This window comes from Sceloporus occidentalis, unplaced genomic scaffold (assembly GCF_023333645.1).
Source record: "Sceloporus occidentalis isolate IW3139 unplaced genomic scaffold, rSceOcc1.0.p SCAF_13, whole genome shotgun sequence".
Lineage (NCBI taxonomy): Eukaryota > Metazoa > Chordata > Lepidosauria > Squamata > Phrynosomatidae > Sceloporus > Sceloporus occidentalis.
Window position 1 is genome coordinate 19,097,346 of NW_028316993.1, and position 23,850 is coordinate 19,121,195.

The 23,850-nt window shown below is 43.6% G+C and overlaps 1 protein-coding gene across 1 annotated transcript in view; it reads right to left on the reverse strand.

Moving 5' to 3' along the window:
- Positions 1 to 23,850, reverse strand: part of MAP3K6 (mitogen-activated protein kinase kinase kinase 6) — an 86,464-nt gene that overhangs the window by 7,545 nt on the left and 55,069 nt on the right. Inside the window, exons 18-23 of the mRNA XM_089479347.1 lie at positions 18,486 to 18,643; positions 17,385 to 17,562; positions 17,117 to 17,276; positions 15,407 to 15,578; positions 12,486 to 12,659; positions 10,051 to 10,156 (exon numbers count right to left, since the gene is read on the reverse strand). Coding sequence (XP_089335473.1) covers positions 10,051 to 10,156; positions 12,486 to 12,659; positions 15,407 to 15,578; positions 17,117 to 17,276; positions 17,385 to 17,562; positions 18,486 to 18,643 — 948 coding nt within the window. The remainder of the gene's footprint in view (positions 1 to 10,050; positions 10,157 to 12,485; positions 12,660 to 15,406; positions 15,579 to 17,116; positions 17,277 to 17,384; positions 17,563 to 18,485; positions 18,644 to 23,850) is intronic.

Genomic DNA, 23,850 nt, shown 5'->3' on the forward strand with positions numbered 1-23,850 from the left:
TTGTAGAAAAAAACAAACAAAACAAAACTCAAGAGGTAGGCATCCCCAGCAACTCTATCAAATGAACCTGAGAACTAGAAAACCTTCTCCCCAAGATCCCAGAGAGTTGTTACCAAGTTTGGTTTTAATAAAATTTTGGGTATATGTGGTCTGTGTTATGACCCCTGACTGACCCCAGAGAGGACCCGCCATTAACCTAAAGGTGAGGAGACCACGTAGGCAGCTCACCTTGCAGAGGCAGAGCTCTAGAAAGAGATGGAATTGGAAATTTTCCATAGGAAGTTTGGGAGTCGCCAAACCAGAATCGCCACTGATTGTCCAAGTAAGACAATAGACTTGGCTTCTCACCTGATGAGCCAGTGATCAGCTTAACGACTTAGTAATCAAGTTGGATGCCCCTCCGAATTGTGTCCAGACCTAAATGCATTGTGCAATACATTACACTGGTACCCCGGGATACGAAAGGACCGGGTTACGAATTTTTCGGGATACGAAAAATGCGGCTTGGAAAAAGCTGTCCCGGGTTGCGAAAGATTCTTCGGGTTACGCAATCCTTTTCGGCGCGAAATTCAAAAAATGCAAAGTGCAGCGATAGGCTTTTCAGGGATTTAAAGGGCTAACGGCTAACCCAGGGGGCTGGGTTAGGCGCGATTTTTGAATTTCGTTAGCAGCAGTGATTGGCTTGAGAAATCAAGCCAATCAATTGCATTGGCTAACGAAATTGGGGGGGGTGGCTTGCCTTGCGAAATAAAAGCCGGCTTCCATTGATCGGCTCCTTTGTCTGGCCCTGTGGACTGTGTGAGGAAGAGTTGATATTTGAGCTCTGACTCTTGGGTTCACTTGCGGTTCGGACTTTTCCTGGCTTTGGACTTTTGCTGCCTTTGCCAGGTGTATCTTCGGATCAAGACCGGCATCGGGAATTTCTCTACCGGTAGGTTGATGAATTTTTACCTTCTTCTTGTGGGGTGGGTTGGGCTGAGACAGTGTGACCATGCTTTTGCTCTGGGGTGCTGGGGTGCTGTTAATTTTTTTTAAATTTTTTTAATTTTTTTTTAATTTTTATTTTTTTTATTTTTATTTTTTTTTGTGTTTTCAAAGTGTGGATTGTGGGTTTTGCTACTGGCATGTTCAGATTTGTGGATGATGGGCTAGAGCTGCTGGGTTGCATTTTTGGGGGTTTTTTGCTGTTTGGGTAACATGCTCTGATGTGTGGATGATGGGTTAGAGCTGCTGGGTTGCTTTTTTTGGGGTTTCTTGCTGTTTGGGTAACATGCTCTGATGTGTGGATGATGGGTTAGAGCTGCTGGGTTGCTTTTTTTGGGGTTTCTTGCTGTTTGGGTAACATGCTCTGATGTGTGGATGATGGGCTAGAGCTGCTGGGTTGCATTTTTGGGGGTTTTTTGCTGTTTGGGTAACATGCTCTGATGTGTGGATGATGGGTTAGAGCTGCTGGGTTGCTTTTTTTGGGGTTTCTTGCTGTTTGGGTAACATGCTCTGATGTGTGGATGATGGGTTAGAGCTGCTGGGTTGCTTTTTTTGGGGTTTCTTGCTGTTTGGGTAACATGCTCTGATGTGTGGATGATGGGTTAGAGCTGCTGGGTTGCTTTTTTTGGGGTTTTTTGCTGTTTGGGTAACATGCTCTGATGTGTGGATGATGGGCTAGAGCTGCTGGGTTGCTTTTTTTGGGGTTTCTTGCTGTTTGGGTAACATGCTCTGATGTGTGGATGATGGGTTAGAGCTGCTGGGTTGCTTTTTTGGGGTTTCTTGCTGTTTGGGTAACATGCTCTGATGTGTGGATGATGGGTTAGAGCTGCTGGGTTGCTTTTTTTGGGGTTTCTTGCTGTTTGGGTAACATGCTCTGATGTGTGGATGATGGGCTAGAGCTGCTGGGTTGCATTTTTGGGGGTTTTTTGCTGTTTGGGTAACATGCTCTGATGTGTGGATGATGGGTTAGAGCTGCTGGGTTGCTTTTTTTGGGGTTTCTTGCTGTTTGGGTAACATGCTCTGATGTGTGGATGATGGGTTAGAGCTGCTGGGTTGCTTTTTTTGGGGTTTCTTGCTGTTTGGGTAACATGCTCTGATGTGTGGATGATGGGCTAGAGCTGCTGGGTTGCATTTTTGGGGGTTTTTTGCTGTTTGGGTAACATGCTCTGATGTGTGGATGATGGGTTAGAGCTGCTGGGTTGCTTTTTTTGGGGTTTCTTGCTGTTTGGGTAACATGCTCTGATGTGTGGATGATGGGTTAGAGCTGCTGGGTTGCTTTTTTTGGGGTTTCTTGCTGTTTGGGTAACATGCTCTGATGTGTGGATGATGGGTTAGAGCTGCTGGGTTGCTTTTTTTGGGGTTTTTTGCTGTTTGGGTAACATGCTCTGATGTGTGGATGATGGGTTAGAGCTGCTGGGTTGCTTTTTTTGGGGTTTCTTGCTGTTTGGGTAACATGCTCTGATGTGTGGATGATGGGCTAGAGCTGCTGGGTTGCATTTTTGGGGGTTTTTTGCTGTTTGGGTAACATGCTCTGATGTGTGGATGATGGGTTAGAGCTGCTGGGTTGCTTTTTTTGGGGTTTCTTGCTGTTTGGGTAACATGCTCTGATGTGTGGATGATGGGTTAGAGCTGCTGGGTTGCTTTTTTTGGGGTTTCTTGCTGTTTGGGTAACATGCTCTGATGTGTGGATGATGGGTTAGAGCTGCTGGGTTGCTTTTTTTGGGGTTTTTTGCTGTTTGGGTAACATGCTCTGATGTGTGGATGATGGGCTAGAGCTGCTGGGTTGCTTTTTTTGGGGTTTCTTGCTGTTTGGGTAACATGCTCTGATGTGTGGATGATGGGTTAGAGCTGCTGGGTTGCTTTTTTGGGGTTTCTTGCTGTTTGGGTAACATGCTCTGATGTGTGGATGATGGGTTAGAGCTGCTGGGTTGCTTTTTTTGGGGTTTCTTGCTGTTTGGGTAACATGCTCTGATGTGTGGATGATGGGCTAGAGCTGCTGGGTTGCTTTTTTTGGGGTTTCTTGCTGTTTGGGTAACATGCTCTGATGTGTGGATGATGGGCTAGAGCTGCTGGGTTGCTTTTTTTGGGGTTTTTTGCTGTTTGGGTAACATGCTCTGATGTGTGGATGATGGGTTAGAGCTGCTGGGTTGCTTTTTTTGGGGTTTTTTGCTGTTTGGGTAACATGCTCTGATGTGTGGATGATGGGCTAGAGCTGCTGGGTTGCTTTTTTTGGGGTTTCTTGCTGTTTGGGTAACATGCTCTGATGTGTGGATGATGGGTTAGAGCTGCTGGGTTGCTTTTTTGGGGTTTCTTGCTGTTTGGGTAACATGCTCTGATGTGTGGATGATGGGTTAGAGCTGCTGGGTTGCTTTTTTTGGGGTTTCTTGCTGTTTGGGTAACATGCTCTGATGTGTGGATGATGGGTTAGAGCTGCTGGGTTGCTTTTTTGGGGTTTCTTGCTGTTTGGGTAACATGCTCTGATGTGTGGATGATGGGTTAGAGCTGCTGGGTTGCTTTTTTTGGGGTTTCTTGCTGTTTGGGTAACATGCTCTGATGTGTGGATGATGGGCTAGAGCTGCTGGGTTGCTTTTTTTGGGGTTTCTTGCTGTTTGGGTAACATGCTCTGATGTGTGGATGATGGGCTAGAGCTGCTGGGTTGCTTTTTTTGGGGGTTTCTTGCTGTTTGGGTAACATGCTCTGATGTGTGGATGATGGGTTAGAGCTGCTGGGTTGCTTTTTTTGGGGTTTCTTGCTGTTTGGGTAACATGCTCTGATGTGTGGATGATGGGCTAGAGCTGCTGGGTTGCTTTTTTTGGGGTTTCTTGCTGTTTGGGTAACATGCTCTGATGTGTGGATGATGGGTTAGAGCTGCTGGGTTGCTTTTTTGGGGTTTCTTGCTGTTTGGGTAACATGCTCTGATGTGTGGATGATGGGTTAGAGCTGCTGGGTTGCTTTTTTTGGGGTTTCTTGCTGTTTGGGTGGCATGCTCTGATGTGTGGATGATGGGCTTCATTTGCTGCTTTGATTTCTTCATGGCTGTGCTGTTTTCAAAGTGTGGTGTGAGACTTTTAACACTTTGGCTATGGTCACATGTGGCCAGAGACTCTCACCATAGGGTGGCATTTTCTGATTTGGGGGTTTTGGCCTTATGGGCTTGTGTTCTTGTGTGCTTTGGCCATGCCTGTGATGATTTGAGAGTGTGGGGTGGGACTTTTGCAAGTTTGGGCCAGAGAGTGTGACCATGGGGGTGGGGGTGGTTTCCAATTGTGGCTTTTGCTCATTGCCTGTGCCTTTTGTCCTTTTTAGGCTTGAGCTATGGCTCCCAAGCCAAGCGGTGAGAAGAAGAAGAGGGCTCCCTTGTCCTTGGAGGACAAGAAGGACATCATTGCCAAGCACGAGAGGGGCGTGCGCTTGGTGGACATTGCCAAGGAGTATGGACGCAACCCATCGACGATTGGCACTGTCCTCAAGCAGAAGGAGGCCATCAGAGCTGTTGTGGCTCCAGCGAAAGGCGTGACGACCATCGCCAAGCAGAGGACACCGAAGCATGAGGAGATGGAGCGCCTGCTTCTCCTCTGGATCAAGGAAAAGGAGCGAGTCGGGGACACTGTGACCACCTCGGTCATCTGCGAGAAGGCCACCGCCATCTACGAAGACCTGGCCAGCAAGGAGGCAGGCGAAGGAACTTCTTCGCAGGAGGAGCCAGCCACCCCGGACTTCAAAGCATCACGTGGCTGGTTCGACAGGTTCAAGAGGAGGACCGGGATCCACTCTGTCGTCCGTCACGGCGAGGCGTCCAGCGCAGACCACCAGGCCGCTGAAGCATTCGTCGTCGCGTTCAAGGCCATGGTGGAGGAGGAAGGCTACGTCCCGCAGCAAGTCTTCAACTGCGACGAGACGGGCCTCTTCTGGAAGAAGATGCCTCGCCGCACCTACATCACCCAGGAGGAGAGGAGACAGCCAGGCCACAAGCCAATGAAGGACCGCTTCACACTTGCGTTGTGTGCCAATGCCAGCGGGGACTGTAAGGTCAAGCCCCTGTTGGTGTACCACTCCGAGAATCCCAGGGCGTTCAAGGCACACAACATCCAGAAGGACAGGTTGCCAGTGATGTGGCGCTCCAATGGCCGCGCATGGGTGACACGCCTCCTTTTCGTCGAGTGGATCAACAGTGTCTTCGCCCCGACAGTGAAGCGGTACCTGGAGGAAGAAGATTTGCCCCTGAAGTGCCTCCTCCTCTTGGACAATGCTCCTGCGCACCCGCATGGCCTGGAGAAGGACATCCTCGCGGAGTTCTCCTTCATCAAGGTCCAGTTTCTGCCACCCAACACGACCTCCCTCTTGCAACCCATGGACCAGCAGGTGATCGCCAACTTCAAGAAGCTGTACACCAAGCACCTCTTCAAGCGTTGCTTCGATGTGACCGAGAGCACACAGCTGACCCTTCGTGAGTTCTGGAAGCAGCATTTTGACATCGTGGTGTGCATAAAGATGGTGGACTTGGCCTGGCAGGCGATCACCAGGCGCAACCTGATTGCTGCGTGGAGGAAGCTGTGGCCTGATGCTTCTTCCTTGGAAGGGTCACAGTCCGAGGGTGCTGAGCCAGGTGAAGAGGAAGAGGTGCACGAGATCGTCTCCATCGCGAGGTCCCTGGGACTCGACGTGGACAACGAGGACGTGGAGGAACTCCTCGAGGAGCACAACGAGGACCTGACAACAGAGGACCTGAAGGCCTTGGCGGCGATGCAACACTCGGCCGTGGACGAGGACGTGCTCCACTTCGACAGGGGCCAGCAGGAGGAGGCTGCGGGGGCATCTTTGCCAACGGCAGACATTAAAGACATTCTGAGGCAATTCCACAATGTGGCTTCCTTTGTGGAGAAGCACCACCCTGAGCAGGTGCTCACCAGCCATGCCATTGCCCATTTTGATAATGTCTGCCTTAGCCATTTTAAGAACCTGCTTAAGGGCCGGCAAAAGCAGACATCCTTGGACCAGTTCTTCCCTAGAGCGGGAGAACCGTCTTCCAAGAAGGCAAAAGGTGACCCTTAAAAAAAAGGTGACCCTAAAAAAAAACACCAAATTCTTTTTAAAAAAATGGTTAACTTTGTTAAATTGGTGGCATTGGCTGAATTGGTTAAATTGCTTGAATTGGCTAAATTGGCTGAATTGGTTAAATTGCTTGAATTGGATAAATTGGCTGAAGTGGTTAAATTGCTTGAATTGGCTGAAGTGGTTAAATTGCTTGAATTGGTTTAAATTTGGCTTTTTGGGCTGCCCCTCTCCTCCTCCTCCTCCTCCTGCCTCACTCCGAGATGCCAGGACCAGATGCCAAGACCAGCAAAGATAAGAAAAACACTTTTGTACTGTATGGTCATGGCTGTGATGTTTTCAAAGTGTGAGATGTGTTTGGCCTTGATTTGATGTGGGCCAGAGAGTGTGACCATGGGGTTGCTTTTTTAGATTTAGGGTTGCTTTGGTCATGGCTATGATGATTTGAGAGCTCCTCCTCCTCCTTCTCCTGCCTCACTCTGATGCCAAGACCAGCAAAGATAAGAAAAACACTTTTTTTCTTTATCCTTTAGAATGGGCCTGACCTTGGGGTGGCATGTTCAGATTTGGGGTTTCTGGCCTTTGAGTTTGGGTTCTGGGGTGGCTTGGTCATGGCTGTGATGTTTTCAAAGTGTGAGATGTGAGGTTTGCATGTTTGGCCTTGATTTGATGTGGGCCAGAGAGTGTGACCTTGGGGTGGCATGTTCAGATTTGGGGTTTCTGGCCTTTGAGTTTGGGTTCTGGGGTGGCTTGGTCATGGCTGTGATGTTTTCAAAGTGTGAGATGTGAGGTTTGCATGTTTGGCCTTGATTTGATGTGGGCCAGAGAGTGTGACCTTGGGGTGGCATGTTCAGATTTGGGGTTTCTGGCCTTTGAGTTTGGGTTCTGGGGTGGCATGGTCATGGCTGTGATGTTTTCAAAGTGTGAGATGTGAGGTTTGCATGTTTGGCCTTGATTTGATGTGGGCCAGAGAGTGTGACCTTGGGGTGGCATGTTCAGATTTGGGGTTTCTGGCCTTTGAGTTTGGGTTCTGGGGTGGCATGGTCATGGCTGTGATGTTTTCAAAGTGTGAGATGTGAGGTTTGCATGTTTGGCCTTGATTTGATGTGGGCCAGAGAGTGTGACCTTGGGGTGGCATGTTCAGATTTGGGGTTTCTGGCCTTTGAGTTTGGGTTCTGGGGTGGCATGGTCATGGCTGTGATGTTTTCAAAGTGTGAGATGTGAGGTTTGCATGTTTGGCCTTGATTTGATGTGGGCCAGAGAGTGTGACCTTGGGGTGGCATGTTCAGATTTGGGGTTTCTGGCCTTTGAGTTTGGGTTCTGGGGTGGCTTGGTCATGGCTGTGATGTTTTCAAAGTGTGAGATGTGTTTGGCCTTGATTTGATGTGGGCCAGAGAGTGTGACCTTGGGGTGGCATGTTCAGATTTGGGGTTTCTGGCCTTTGAGTTTGGGTTCTGGGGTGGCATGGTCATGGCTGTGATGTTTTCAAAGTGTGAGATGTGTTTGGCCTTGATTTGATGTGGGCCAGAGAGTGTGACCTTGGGGTGGCATGTTCAGATTTGGGGTTTCTGGCCTTTGAGTTTGGGTTCTGGGGTGGCTTGGTCATGGCTGTGATGTTTTCAAAGTGTGAGATGTGAGGTTTGCATGTTTGGCCTTGATTTGATGTGGGCCAGAGAGTGTGACCTTGGGGTGGCATGTTCAGATTTGGGGTTTCTGGCCTTTGAGTTTGGGTTCTGGGGTGGCTTGGTCATGGCTGTGATGTTTTCAAAGTGTGAGATGTGAGGTTTGCATGTTTGGCCTTGATTTGATGTGGGCCAGAGAGTGTGACCTTGGGGTGGCATGTTCAGATTTGGGGTTTCTGGCCTTTGAGTTTGGGTTCTGGGGTGGCATGGTCATGGCTGTGATGTTTTCAAAGTGTGGGCATCGATTTTTGCAAGTTTGGCCTTGATTTGATGTGGGCCAGAGAGTGTGACCTTGGGGTGGCATGTTCAGATTTGGGGTTTCTGGCCTTTGAGTTTGGGTTCTGGGGTGGTTTGGTCATGGCTGTGATGTTTTCAAAGTGTGGGCATCGATTTTTGCAAGTTTGGCCTTGATTTGATGTGGGCCAGAGAGTGTGACTTTGGGGTGGCATGTTCAGATTTGGGGTTTCTGGCCTTTGAGTTTGGGTTCTGGGGTGGTTTGGTCATGGCTGTGATGTTTTCAAAGTGTGGGCATCGATTTTTGCAAGTTTGGCCTTGATTTGATGTGGGCCAGAGAGTGTGACTTTGGGGTGGCATTTTCAGATTTGGGGGTTCTGGCCTTTGAGTTTGGGTTCTGGGGTGGTTTGGTCATGGCTGTGATGTTTTCAAAGTGTGGGGTGGGACTTTTGCAAGTTTGGGCCAGAGAGTGTGACCATGGGGTTGCTTTTTTAGATTTGGGGTGCTTTGGTCATGGGTGTGATGATTTGAGAGCTCATCCTCCTCCTCCTGCCTGACTCTGAGATGCCAGAACCATCAAAGAGAGAAAAAAACTTTTTTTCTTTATCCTTTAGAAAGTTTAGAATGGACCTGTCAGTCATTGTTAAGATCCTTAGAAAGTTTAGAATGGACCTGTCAGTCATTGTTAAGATCATTAGAAAGTTTAGAATGGACCTGTCAGTCATTGTTAAGCTCTTTAGTGCCTCAGGCAACTTTGTATTACATTGTGTATTGTAGGGTACTTAGCTTAATAGGCCTCTATTGTGACTTTGTTTTGACTTGCAGGTTCAGTCTGAGGTCATGGAACGCATTAGTTATTTTCAATGGGAAAAGCGCTTCGGGTTACGAAATTTTCGGCTTACGAAAGGAATAGCGGAACGAATTAATTTCGTAACCCGGGGTACCAGTGTACTTGCTCTCGGCTTAACAAAGCCCAAGCAATCAACACCTTTGTCTGGCAAGTCCCCATAGCCTCTGGATACGTTTCGACCTATAAGAACCCTGGGTTTCTGGACCCTCTTTGAGCTGAGCTGAGCTTGTGCTATCACCAGGTTGCAAGCTGGTCCATGCCAGTTTGAACTCTGCTCTTAGCTCCCGCGGCCCTCTTCCCCCACTCCTGCGGACATGATCCACTGTCCATCCAAGTTTCATCAGACGTCCTGGAGAAGACTTCTAAGGTAGTATTCCCTAGTGGTGCCTCTCTTTCTCAAACCTATCTCCCCAACTCACTCATCCCCTGTTGTAGCATTGAATGTGTGTTTGTGTGTGTGTGTGTGTGTTCCCCTTTTGCTGTGTGGTTTTCCCTGTGCCTTAATAAACGTTACGCTTTTAATTGGACCTGGTTGGTATCAGCGTCTCTTTCTCTTGGGGCTTGCTGGCGACCTCTGGTATACACTGTTGGGACCCGATTCCGGCATGTGGTGTTGTTAGGGTCACCTCTCAGCTATATTTGAGCTAATTAAAATTCCCCTAATTAGATCCTTCCTAACAGAGTGGCTGCCTATCTGTCTCATGCCACTTTAAGTACCTCATTGGGTGATGTACCTTTGGGAACATGTGATCCAAACATGGAAATCCATACACAGATCCATATCTATGGATTCTTTATTCACAGATTCAACCAAAACAATATTCCCAAAAGATAAATTCCAAAAAGCAAACCTTGATTTTGCTATTTTATATAAGGGACACACAATTTCACTATGCCATTGTCTTTAATGGGACTGGAACATCCATGGATGTTGGTATCCACAGGGAGTCCTGGAACCAAACCCTGTGGATACCAAGGGCCCACTGCAAAACATCCAGGTTTTGAATAGTTTGTGTTAATCTAAGAAACAGAATTCTCTAGTTGTAGCATGTGGTTGGTAATTCTTCTTTGTTTTCGATGAAAGATTCAAGAGCATTTGTAAACACACACCATGTAAGCCTGGGGACATCAACCATTTTCCTCTTCCCATGCACTGAGCGTCTTATACCAATAAATAAATAAATAGGACTACTCTAGGTCCTATTTTCCCAAGTGTGAGGCACCTTCTCCTTCACTCATTCCTCCTACCTGTCAAGAGGATGGTAAAGGCTGCTTGAACCGCTTGCCCCATAAGGTTATCCAGAGCAAACACCCAGTGAGGTTTGATTTGGAGCTTCCTTAGTGCTTGCTTTACCTGCAGAGGTGGGACAGGACAGATTCAGACCTTCCAAACAAAACCCCATCACTGGTTATACTCTCCCCACTTCACTTCAGTAGCAGACATTGGGGCAGAGGTAAGATGGGAAAGTGGAGAGATTTACCAGTAATCATTGCATTTTTAAATAGGGAAGGCTCAGAAATCTATCTCAAAATCACCCAGAGATACCTTTTTGTCCATCTGTGAATTAATATCACACTTGAAGGTTTTTCATTACAATTCCATTCATTACAAAAAATCAGAGACTCAGATCCCATTCATTATATATACATTATATTCCACTTTAATTGCCATGGCAACATTCTTGGAATCTTTGGATTTGCAGTTTAAGAAGCAGTAGTACACCAACAATCTACTGTGTTGTATGAAAGGACCCCCAGGCTATATCTGCTCTTCATAGCTAGGGTTGCCATAACCCGGCGGGGGGCGGGAATTTCCCATTTTTGGACCGTCTGCATGGTCATGCTATGGTTTGGGGCTTGTCCCGGGTTTGTCCCCGCCCCGGGCTTTGTTATTGTGCCGCTATGGTGGTGCCTTTGGCCGCTCTTGCAGCCGCCACCGCCGCCACCACCAATGCAGCTGTTGCTGTGTGGCCTGCTGTGGCTGCTCCTCTGGCCGCCGCCGCCGTCACCGACGTGGCCTTAGCCGCCGCCGCGGTTCGGCTCCGTAAGCTGGGCCCTGTGCCCCATGCGCCCACACTCACAGTTCTGCGCGGGCGCGCGTAGGGCTCTGTCGGAGGCTGAAGCACCTCCTATTGGCTGGCAGGCTTGCCAATAGCGGAACAGCCCGCCCCCTGCTTCAGGAGTCTGTGACTACTGGCAGGGGGCGGGGCTGTTCCAGCTCTCTGATCCCATTGGCCACCCAGGTTAAAGAGGAGGAGCTCACATGGGCCGGCGAGGGACTGAGGCGGCGGGCAGAGGAGGGCAGCAGGCAGCCCCTGCCGAAGCAGCCGCAGCAGCAACAAAAACGCCAGAGCAGAGGACCAAAGGTAGGCCTCTGGGCCGGGGAGGACATTTTTGGCTTCAGGCCCCAGCCAGGCCCTTGAAGCGGCTCCGTGATCGCGGAGTCCTCCGAGGCCTGGCCGGGGCTTGGGAGAAGCTGTCTCCCAGGCCCTAGCCAGGCCTCGGAGAAGGTTTAAAAATGTAGGACCTTTTTTTTTTTTAATTTCCTGGCCAGGAAATTAAAAAAGAAAAAAGAAAAAAAGAGGGTCCTATATTTTTAAACCTTGTCCTACATTTTCCCCGGTTTGGAGGTCCTCAGGGATGGCAACCCTATTCATAGCTATAGCAGCTTGATACCATTTTAACTGACGTGATTCCCTCCTACAAATCCCGTGATTTGTAGTTTGATGATACCTAGAATTCTCTATAGTAGTGCATGCCCCTGAATTAAAGAATTACATTTCCGTAGCAGAGAATCCTAACTAAATCACTCAACTATAAAACTCAGATTTCACAGCATGAAAGCATGGCAATTAAAATGGTATTAAATTGCTATAACTGTGTAGTGTTGATACAAAAATAAGTTTAAACATCCAAGGCAGTTTAGGCAACTGCAGTGAGTTCAGGCGTCAGGTTGCTTCCAAAATATGAAAACCAAAACAAACAAACAAAAACTCTTGGAAGGAGCTGGTTTCTGATTTGGTGAACTATCCAATCCCATCTTTCCAAATACTATCCCATTTAGCATACCTTCACTTTGTTAGCTCTTGTACGAGTGTGTGAGCATTGGAATCCTTTTACTGTATTAATAAAATTACGTTTGGACCTTGCGCTCTGGCATTTCTAGTTTGCTTGAACTTGGTATACAAAGGCAAAAGTTCCCTGCTTTTAATGTTACCTAAGAGCTCTCTTGCTGAATTAATTAATTCCCCTATTAAAATCAATTGTGGTGCAATTCTCTCTGGGCACACACTCACCAGTTCATCTCTGCAGTACACAGGTATGCCCCCAGACAATTATGCTGCCTGATGCAATGGATAAGATGATGCCTCCCATCATTTACATGGATAAAATGATTAGACATGCCCTGTAATCTTTTTAATTTTTAAAGTGATGGGCTCAGTGTGGGAAGCAAGGACAGCTCTGAAGGCATACCAGAGAGGAGACCACAGTCCCCACATAGCCTTGTGCTATCCCCCCATTCCTAGCCTTTGCTATCTAAGACAGCTGAAGGATCAGCCCTGATGGAGTCTGCACTGCATTTTGCAAGAACTCTTCCAGTCCACAAGGACTCCAGAGTTGCAGCAATCTTCTGCAACACTTTTGTATCAAGGATACTGGAGATACTTCTGCAGGATACTCACTGTGTCTTGGAAAGTGAAGAGTGGCGCTTGGACCCAACAAAGGCCCAGCCCATCCACCTGCAAGTTGGCCTGGAGTTGGAGCAGGTCCTGTGCCAGCTGTTTGCGGCTGGGTGAGCGAATGTAGCTCTTGAGGCAGGACACCAGCTGTGAGATGTGCTCCAATGAGAGGGGACTCTGGAGGGAAGAGGAAGAAGAAGGCCAAGTCAGGAGGAGATTATACAACCAGGAACAAACCTAAACAAATGCAAGGCTTGGAAAAGTACCTATAGCCCAATCTACTATGCAGACTGGTCCTTCCCCAACAGCAATGAGTGTAGAGGAAAGGGATGTCTTCGCATTGGTTAAGGAGAGGGCTTTTTCATAACCAAAGAAGAACTCTTGGCCAAATGCAACCTGTTTGGCTCTTATTTCATTCCTTGTGAAAAGAATGGCATAAAGAAAAAATAAAAATAATCACAAATAGATGGGAATAGATTGTTTTGTTTTCATTTTGTATTTCCTAGAACTTGGAAGCAGCTAATAAATATACAGCAAGTTGTTATTGCTGTTGTGTGCCTTCAAGTCATTTCTGACTTCATTTCTGACTTATGGTGACCTTAGTGAATCTGTACCCAAGGTGACTCTGTCATGGGGTTTCCTTAGCAACATGTCTTCAGAGTGCTTACCACTGCCTTCCTCTGAGGCCGAGGCCCCATTCCCACTCGCTCATTTGAGTTGGATGGAACTGGGCAGGTCTGGGTCTCCCCCTCCCAAATCTGTCCGGAAGCAAGTGCCCACTTTCATTTACCTTATTCAGGGTAATTTACCCCTGAATTCCATTGCAGCTCTTTGCGGAGAGTTCACATTTGTGGTACTGGTTTAAAATGAAGGCTCCTGTGCTGTCAATCAAATTCAGTTCCACTTTTGTCAAGGTGACGTTTCCTACAGCAGTTGGGCAAGTGGATGTGTGCTTTCCTCCCTCTTTTTTTATTTAAAAAAAACAGACGGCAGTATGCGCATATTTTGTCAAATTTAAAAACCTCCAGGTGTGTGTGTGTGTTGTTTGTATTTGGGTCACTACAGATTATGGAGCTTCCTCTGCCTCTGTTTTCAACCCCAAAATGCAATCTAATGCCATCTCTGCATCCTCCCTCCTTGCGACCCCAGGATGCCTCATGCACATACAATAATAATAATAATAAATTCCTCACCCCAAATGCCATCTCTGCATCCTCTTGCTTTGCCAACCCGAATGACTCACATACACATACAACAACAACAACAACAACAAAAATCCTCACCTTGGAATGCCATCTTTGCATCCTTTGCTTTCCCTCAGCCACCCCAGATTTTTTACAGACACATACAGTAGCAAAAGCATTCTGTATCAGTTTGCCAAATTGAAAGGGAAACATTTGTAACTTTCACATTGTAGCATTCGCATATCAAAAATAATTTAGAAAAAAAGCCTTTCGCAAAGTGTATGCTGGGAGCAAGCAAATGAAAGGGAAAGTAGCATAAGCAGACACACTTTCTATCTATATGTATCACCCTGTAGCAAAAAGCATGTGCATAGTCTGTCAAAATAAAAAATAAAAAGAGAGAGAAAAAATGCCTGGTGCGAGAGGGAGGCTTGCTCCGTTCTGTGCCCTCCCTCTGACCTACCCTGAACTTGACCCTTCATCCTGCTCCTTCCTTCTCCTCCTCCTCCTCCTTCTGATTCTGCCCTTCATGGCACCCTTCTTTCCCTTGGCTCCTTCCTCTTCCTCCTTCGCCCCATGAAGGGAAGGAATGTTTCGTTCTCTGCCCTCCCTTTGACCTAAATCCCTCCCCTGAAATTGCCCCAATCATGATCGGGGACATGTTCATATTCGCCAGACCCATTTTTTTTTTAAAAAAAGATAAAGCTTTTACTCCACTTTCAAAAGAACCGCACCAAGGGACATTTGCCTCTGAACAAGTGTGAAAGCCTCGTTTTTGCTTGTGGAAGGATCGGGGCCAGTATGAACTTCCCGTGGTTAATCCGGCTTCTGATCGGGGGTAAAAGGTAGTCTGAAAGGCCTCTGAGAGTGTGTGACTTGGTCAAGGTCATCCAGTGGGTTTCCATGGCCATGGCAAACCTGTTCTCCAGAAGTTTAGTTCTCCATTGAAACCACTATAACATGCTGGCTCAAGTCTACAAAAGTTCATGCTACCAACTTTCATCTTTCAGTCTCAAAGGTGATGCAAGATCTCTTTGAAAACAAATGAAGTTGCTAACACAAAAAGGACTGGGCTACTGACACAGAAAGAAACTCATCCACGTTCCTACCTACAACTTGATCTCCTCACCTCTAGAAATTCAAGTTACCTTGTAAGGCATGGCTGGCCCAGGACATTTTGCTTCCTGAGATAAAGTGCAAGATGGTGTCCCTCCATACCAAATTCCAAGTAAAGAACTGAACTGGACTCTCAGTTTCACTACTGATGACAATACACTATCCTCTACCACAACTGAAGGCACAAAGAGGGCAGTGCGGCACACACTGTGTGGCTGGGCAGCTCAGAGATAACAGATGGGGTCACATTCAAGGGTAGCAATGTTAGAGCAAAATACAACAAATTCCAAATTCCACAAAAGGAGTGATACCTTCGTTGGCCAACCAAAATACAGAAAATACGTCATGCAAACTTTGCAAGCTTGCATGGGCATCATAATGTCCCCCAGCATCTGCCACCTGAGGGAGTTGCCTCATTGTGTCAAATGGTACAGCTGGCCCTGCGCCAATGTTCAAAGCAGTAAATGCTACGAACACTGGGAACATTGCGCTCCCAACAAAACATCCCCTGCAAGTATTCTTGAGGAAAAAAAAGTGTTTTATTTCAGGTCCAGCAAATGCCAAATCTGGGAAAGGAAAGAGGCTGGTAACCCTGTGGTTCTACAAAGCCTGAGCAGAACTTACCTCTTCCTGAGCCTTGTGTATTGCAGCTGCAATACTGGGCAGTTCCTCTGTCAGGACTTTGTAGAGCGTGACTCTCCGCTCGCTGTCCTTCTTCAGCAAGAACAAACAGCCACTCTCCTCGTGGGAGGAGGAGGAAAGGCTGAGGTCAAAATTGCCCAGTTCCTCGGGAACCCTGGGTAGACATATTGAGTAGAAGTGGGGATTTGGTCTCATGGCACTCTACAGACATTGGCCACAATTGAAGATCCTTCAACGTATTATAATCTGTGTATTAATATCAGGGTGGGGGGAGAAATTGGTGTGCTTTTTTATACTAGGAGAAAAAAATATTGTAAATTCTACAACAAATTTGCTATAAATTTTATTAAAAATTTTGTAAATTATAATTTCCCCAGGTAATTATGGGTACTGTTTAATGAATATAAATATTATATATTTGTATGTCTGTATATTGTGACGGTCCGTGGCTATAAACAATCAAGTTGCAGATAGCTCTGGTGATGCAATGGTTAAATGCCGGTACTGCACTCACTCAGAGTGGCAAGGTTGTGAGTTCGATACTAGCCAAAGGTTCCAGGGTTGAATCAGCCTGGCACCTTTCCAAGGTCGCTAAAATGAGTACCCAGCTTGTTGGGGTACTTAAAGAGTGCTTAAGTACACTGGTAAGTGGTATAGAAATGTACTTGCTTTTGCTATTCAGGTTGAGTCTCCCTTATCTGAAATACTTGGAAACAGAAGTGTTTTGGACTTTGGAATTTCTTGCATTTTGGAATATTTGCACATACATAATGAGATTTCTTGCAGATGGGACCCAAGTCTAAACAGGAAATTTATTTATGTTTCATATACACCTTATATACATAGCTTGAAGCTAATTTTATATACATTATTTTTTTTAACAATTCTGTACACAAAACAAAGTTTACGTACACGGAGCCATTCATGGGGATGATTTTGGAATATTTTGGAATATCCGAGAGGCTCAGCCTCTAATAACTAGAAATTATATCCTGCCTTTTAAAAAGCTGCAAAAAGAAAATTGGAGGTCCCTCTCTTGGTATTACAGAGTTTCTATATTATAGAGTACAGTACTTAAATTAATGGTAGCAGTAACAACAGATGCCACCAGGTGGTGGTCATACTCTTCTTTCTCCCACAAAGATCTGTATTGTATTACCTACCTTGGGAAAACTAGAGAAGAATTAGTAGTAAGTTGAAACAGGAATACTGACTGATGTTTTGGGGTTGATTTTCTGGACCGAACAGCCAACTAAGTTCCTTCCTTCCTTCCTTCCTTCCTTCCTTCCTTCCTTCCTTCCTTCTGCTCTCTCTCTCTCTTTCTTTTCTTCTTTCTCTTTCCCTCTTTCCCCTTTTCTTGGTCACTTTGGCAACAGAGAAGGCTAAATATTGCTCAAAACTATAAATCCCAGTTTCATAGCACTCAGCCATGGCAGTTACAGCGGTGTCAAACTGGATTATTTCTGCAGCGTGGAGCAGCCTGAGATCCTGTTTTCTGTGTCTAAGGAAGTGGGCTGTTAGCCACAAAAGCTTATGCTGTGATAAATCTGTGTTAGTCTTAATGGTCCCACATGACTCTTTTGTTGTTTTCTATAAAAATCTGCTGATCAACTTATTAAGTTACAATAAGTTACTAAGAAGTCTAAATTCCAAAGCTCAGTAATGTGTGGCTTACAGAAAACTCCATATTACCTTAGGTAGCTGGTTCTTTGGGCCACCTCACTAGAGCTCCGAGTAAGGAGAATGTTCTCTGTCTGTGCCTTCAAGGACTGCAAGGATGAGGAACGGCTCCTGGACTCACCAGCATCATCTGCAGAAGATCTTTCAGGTGCATTTGAAGCTGACAATTCATCTGTGCAAAGGAGAGAGTGAGTCAGGTTTGGAAGCAATGAAAAGGCAGAGCTACCTTCCAAATAATCAGGAATCCCAACTTGGCTTATAGATGGACTCCCTACCTTACCTATCATTACTGAGCTCCTAGCTTTCTTCCTATTCGGTAACTTCAGAAAGGGTTCTTGAAGCAAGGCAGCAGCAGTTGCCCGCTTGTCTGGATCAGCTTCAAAACAACTCAGAATAAAGGCTTTGGCTTCATCAGACATGGAACTGGGCACCTCAGGGTGGATTTTGAACATGCCTACCTGAGAAAAGAGACAAGGGTGACAGTGATACACAAACCCCCACCAATAAATAGTCTTGCTGCCCAGCCATACTGGGACAACTACAGGTTTGTCTAGTTGTTTTCTTTTGGTTGGTTCACAGTGGTGGGTCAGATCCAGTGAAGCCAGGCTGATGGGAGCTGACGTTTAAACCATCTGGAAAGCAACAGATCTGGGGAAGCTAGTTAGGACTGAGGAACAGCATGGCTGACTGAATTAAGGTCACTGTATGAGATTCTTGGTTATGTGTGCAGTTCAATCTCCCTCACATCTACTCTAACCACTAGACAGTGCTGACTCATCACTGCCAACAAACCCTGTGGCTGGAAGTACAGATTTTCATGTTCTGGCTGAATGAGGGAAGTTGCTAAATTATGCCCTTATTTCATTCTCATTCATGCTCTGAGATCCAGTCGCCTAAGGTCTATAATCCCCCTCTCCTCCACAAGCCAGTAGGAGATTGGAAAAGCTACTTTTTAAAGTACAATTCCCAGAATCACCCTGCCATGTCATCCCCATGCTGGCTGGGGATTTGGGGGGGGGGGGGTGGGTTCTGGGAAATGTAGTCCAAAAAAGTAATTTCCCCATGCTGTGCATCTGCTTAGACTCAGAGCTGGAAGGAGCCCTCTAGGCCATCAAATTCAACTCCCCACTTCATGCAGGAACTCCAACTACAGCATCCCCAGCAGGTAGCTATCCGGCTTCTTCTTGAAGATGTGCAGGGAAAGAGACCCCATCACCTTTGTAGGTATTGGTTCCATTGTCAAACCGCTCTTACCATCAAGACATTCCTTATCCGAACGATCCTTATAAGTAAGAAAGCAGACAAAAGAGGAGCACTGGTTGACCCGCTTTGCCAGTCACTTGCAAAAATATGAGTGACCTGCTGATAACCAGGTGCTCACCTTGAACATGGCGGCTTGTGGGCTGCCCAACTCAAAGAAAGGAGGGTTGCCTGTAGCCATCTCAATGATGGTGCAGCCCAAGGACCAGATGTCAGCTGGCTTGCCATAGCCACGGGGCCCCTGATCAATGACCTCTGGGGCCATGTATTGCAGAGTGCCTGAGGAAGGAAAAAAACGAGAAGCCAAAATTTTATTATGCTTGGTTAGCAAGGTAGAAATGAGATAGCAAAGGTTTCTTTTTTTTTTAAAATATTTTTATAGTACTTCCATAAACAAATATCTCCCTACATTCTATTACATTCTATAACATTTTAACACATTATTTTATATACCCCTCAGTGCCCCCCTTCCCTGGAGCCATTTCCATCCATCCAAAATTTCAGTTCATCTTCTGGAGGTAGTCTTCCATCTTCTTTTCTGAGTACTTTCTCAACAAATTCTTTCCAAATCCCCTCAACGTCATTTCTTTTCCATAGTCCTTTTTTTACTTTCAGTTTACAAGTCCATTTATCATTGATGGCTAATCTCCATACCTCTTTGTACCAATCCTCCACTTCTACATCTATTTTTGTTTTCCAACACCTTGCTATTATTAATTTCGTTGCGGTAAGCAAACTTGTTACCAAATCTTTTTTTTCTTTTTTCCATTCCTCTGAATTATATAATGATAATAAAACTATACTCGGTCTTCTATCTATTTTTATATTCATAACATTTTCTATTTCTAATATTGCTTTTTCCCAAAGGTTTTCTACATATTTAGATTGCCACCACATATGCATATAAGACCCTACTTCTTGACAGCCTCTCCAACAATTTTTTGAGTTATTCTTATTAATATTATGTAATCTCACTGGAGTCAGGTACCATTTTCAAATCAACTTATTATAATTTTCTTTTATCCGAACTGATAAATTTTTCAGGTGCCTTTGGTCCCAAATTCTATCTCATTCCTTATCTTTTATTTTACATCCTAATTCTTCTTCCCATAATCCCTTTAAAATATTTCCTTTTATTTTTCCTCCTTTATTCTCCATCAACATTTTGTAAATTTTACTAGTAATTCCTTTTATGTTCTCATTTTCTTCCATTTCTCTTCCTTTCTGAACTATTTGTTCAAATTGTGTATACTTTTTCTTTTCTACATTCCTTTTCCTACAATTTTTAATCCATTGTTCTATTTGCATATAGTGAAACCATGAAATTTTTATTCCCATAAATTTTTCTTTTATATTTCTTTTCTCTATTCTTACATCTATCCAATCTTCTATTCTGTCTATTTTCCTTTCCTTTAACTCCTTATCTAACAATCCTCTCAAGTTCTTTGAATATTTCTTTTCCATTATTATTGGTGTTATTATTGAATCTTCATTCATTAACTCATTTTTTGTTTACACCATATTTCTATTATATTTTTCATAAGTGGGTTTCCAATAATTTTTATTTATTTCTTAGTAACGTTCTTAAATATTCTCATATCTACTTCCTCTGTATTTACTTCTAATCATTCTAAATCTATCCCACTCAACATACCTTCTATCACATATCTCAATTGATTAGCCTCATAATATCCTCTTATATTGGGAAGGCCTAACCCTCCTTCTCTTTGTGTTGTATACCAAAATTGTTTATTTAATCTTGTTCTTTTCCCTCCATTAGAAAATATATTTATTAGCTGTTGCCATTTATTCAGTTCGGTTTCCGACACTTTTAATGGTATCATTCTGAATAAAAAAAATAATTTTGGTAATATTTTCATCTTAATGCTATTCTTCCAAACCAGGATAATTGGATTTTTTTATATTCTGTGGTTTCATTGTTGATCAGTATTTTTGCTTTTTGCTCTCTATATATCGCCCGAATCCAGTTTGTGAAGTTTGCCCCTGTATTCATTTTTTCCAATATTCCAAATATAAAATTCAAATTCAAATTGTCGAACGCTTTCTCTGCGTCGAGAAATATCAAGGCTGTGGGGTCTTTTCGTATGATATTCAGTTACATCCAACACATATCTTATATTTTCTTTCATTTGTCGATTTGGGAGAAAGCCGCATTGGTCTGCATTAATCCATTCATTCAAAAATTTTTAAAATCTTTCTGCTAATATAGAGATGAAGATTTTGTAGTCCACATTTAAAAGGGCGATCAGTCTATAATTTTTTGATTTTTCCAATTCCTTATCTTCTTTTGGTATTAAAGTTATAAAAGCTGAATTCCATGAATCAGGTGTTTTTGAGTCTAGTACATTATTCATAACACATTGGAGTGGTTTGGCAATGATATGCCATAATTTTTTGTAATAGATAGATGTGACTCCATCAGGTCCCGGAGCTTTCCCTGTTTTGAGTTTATTAATTGCTGCGTAGATTTCATCCACTGTCACTTGTTGATTCAGTTTCTTTTGTTGTTCTTCTTCTATCTTTTGAATTTTCCCGGAGTTTAAGTACATCTGCAAGTCTTCTTTATCCACATAGTCTTTCTTATACAAATTCGTATAATATTTTTGAAACATCTTTTTTATTTGTGTTTGATTTGTAGTTATTCTCGAATCTTCTTCTATTTTCCATATGGTTTTTTTTCTCTTTGGTCTTTCTTAATTTCCATGCCAACCATCAGTTTGGTTTACAGTGGACCCTTGTTATATGCTGGGGTTTGGTTCCAAGATCCCCCGTGTATAACAAAATCCGTGTATGCTCAAGTCCCATTACATATAATGACATAGCAAAATGGTGTCCCTTATAAAAAATGGAAAATCAAGGTAAATTTATACTTTTTTAGAACATTTTCAAACCGTGTATGCTTGAATCCGTGTATAAAAAATCTGTGTATAAGAAGGGCCGACTGTATTTGCAAATTCAAACTGCTTCTGTCTTGTGTATTTTATTTTCCTTTCCATCTTCTCCGTCATAAACAATATAAGCTGCTTTTGCAGTAATTTTATCTTTTCTTTCAGATTTTTTTGATTTAAATCTTTTCTTAACTGGATCTCCATCTTATTTCTTTTAGGATTTCTTCTGTCTTTCTCCTTTGTTTCTTTTTTCTGTTCAGCACTTTTCATTATAAAGAATCCTCTCATTACTGCTTTGGATGTGTCCCAAACTATATGAGTCTCAACTTCATTATCAAGATTTTCCTCAAAGAAGAGTTGTAGATGTTTCTGGGCTTGCACAAAAATCTCCTCATTTTTCAACAAATTTTCATCTAATCTCCAGTTAAATTCTTTTGCTCCGAATGTCACATTCATCATAATTGGATTGTGATCCGACAAAATTTTGGGAAGGATGTCCACTTTGTCCACTCTGGGTACCATTGATGACAAAACCATGAACAAATCTATCCGAGACCAAGATTTATGAGGTTCTGAGTAATATGTAAAATGGCTGAGCCATTTTTAACTCTCCAAATATCCATTAATGCCATCATTTCTGTCATTTCAAAAAAAGATTTGGGAAGTTTGCCTTTATTTTTTTTATATCTTTAGCCGATTTTCTGTCAATTTTTGGATCAATTACACCATACCAATCACCCATGATTATTGTGTTCTCATAGTTGTATTGTGTTATTAGATTTGTTATTTCTTTATAAAATTTCTCCTTATTATCTGTTGGGGCATAAAGACCTACAACCAGTGTTTTCCCCATTTGCCATTCCAACTCGATCCCTATATACCGTCCTTGTAGATCGTTGAAGATTTCTTTTGCATTCATTTTTTGATTTACGTAGATAACAACTCCTCTTTTCCTTTTGTCTCCAGCAGATACAAATTCTTCACCCAAATTTGAATTTTTTAAGTATTTTATTTCCGATTTTTTGTGTGTCTCCTGCAAGCAGATGATATCCCATTTCTTTTTGCCTGAAAATGATAAATACGTTTTCTTTTTTATGGACTATTGAGCCCCTTTACATTCCAAGATATAAATTTCACAGAATTAGTCATCTTGTAGTTGCGTTAATGTTGAAAGTTGTAATTCTTCTGAGTTTCTCAATAGATCATCATTTTGGTCAAGATCGGGGTCTTTATCTACTGGAGGTTGTTTTTCTAAATTTAACAATCCTGTGTCCTCTTCTTGACTTTGTTCTTGGTCTTTGAGAAGGTCATCCAGAAATTCTCTCGTTTGTTTCAGATTATTGATTTTCACTCTCTTTTGTCTGTATTTGAACGAGACTCCTTCTGGGGATTCCCACCTGTATCTGATATCCATTTCTCGCAATTTCTTAGTTAGAAAGGCATAGTCTTTCCTCCTTTGTAAAATCGGTCTGGGAATGTCTTTCAACAGTTGGACTTCGACATTATTCACCATTAGACGCAATTTGAAGTGTTGTTGAAGAACTAAATCTTTCATATTTGTCCTAACAAAGTAAATAACTATGTCTCGTGGTAGTTTCTTTTGTTTAGATACCCATGAGTTTACGTGAAAAGCTTTATCAAACTCCAGCTCCATTATTTCTTTATCTCTCTTTATAAAATCAGCCAAGATTTCTGTAATATATTCTGTTGTTTTTTTCATTTTCACATTCTGGAAGCCCTCTAATCTTTAAACATCTTTCTCTCATTTTCTGGTCCCAGTTTGCTTGTTGGTCTTGTAGTTCTTTTCTCTTCTCTGTTTCCTCTTTCAATTTCTTTTCCAATTCTTGGTTCTTTTTCCCCCAATACTTTCACTTTTGTCTTAACTTGTCTCACATCTGTAGTTATTGATTTAATTGATTGATTGATTTCATTAAGATCTGATCTAATCTCCAATTTGATTTCACCTTTCATTTTCTCCATGTCCTGTTTCAGTTCTTCTTTGTCCCTTCTCATGTCTTGTCTTATCTGTCGCATCTCCTCCAGTAACGCAGAGCTAATATCCTGTGGTTTCGGTGGGTCAGAGGGTCTTCTTTGTATTTGAGTCTGTTGCTGTTGCTGTTGCAACTTGGCAATTAGTCTTGTTTGGACAGACATTTTACGCTTATATATACACGAATAATATTACAGAATCAAAATTTCAATGAACAAGATCTACAAATGACAGACCTCCCCCAATATAATAAGTATTATCAGGTAACTTATCAAAACAAGTCAAATAATCCCCCCAATATTTGACTAACGTCTTTAGCATACTGTACAACAATTCCAAATTGTTTAGATATTACAGGTGTAGATAAACAAGGGGAAGAAAGAAAGAAAAGGGGAAAAAAGCAAATCTGTATTATATACCTCCTTCCACCAAGGGGCAGTATATCCTAATTTATATTAAGTTGGGATTTGAGATATATATCCCCTTTTTAATCAGTTAGATACCTTCTTCCACCAGGTGGCAGCACATCCTTTTTTACCTTCACCTATAACTTAAAGTAGATCCTTTTTAAATCAGTCCCTTATTTG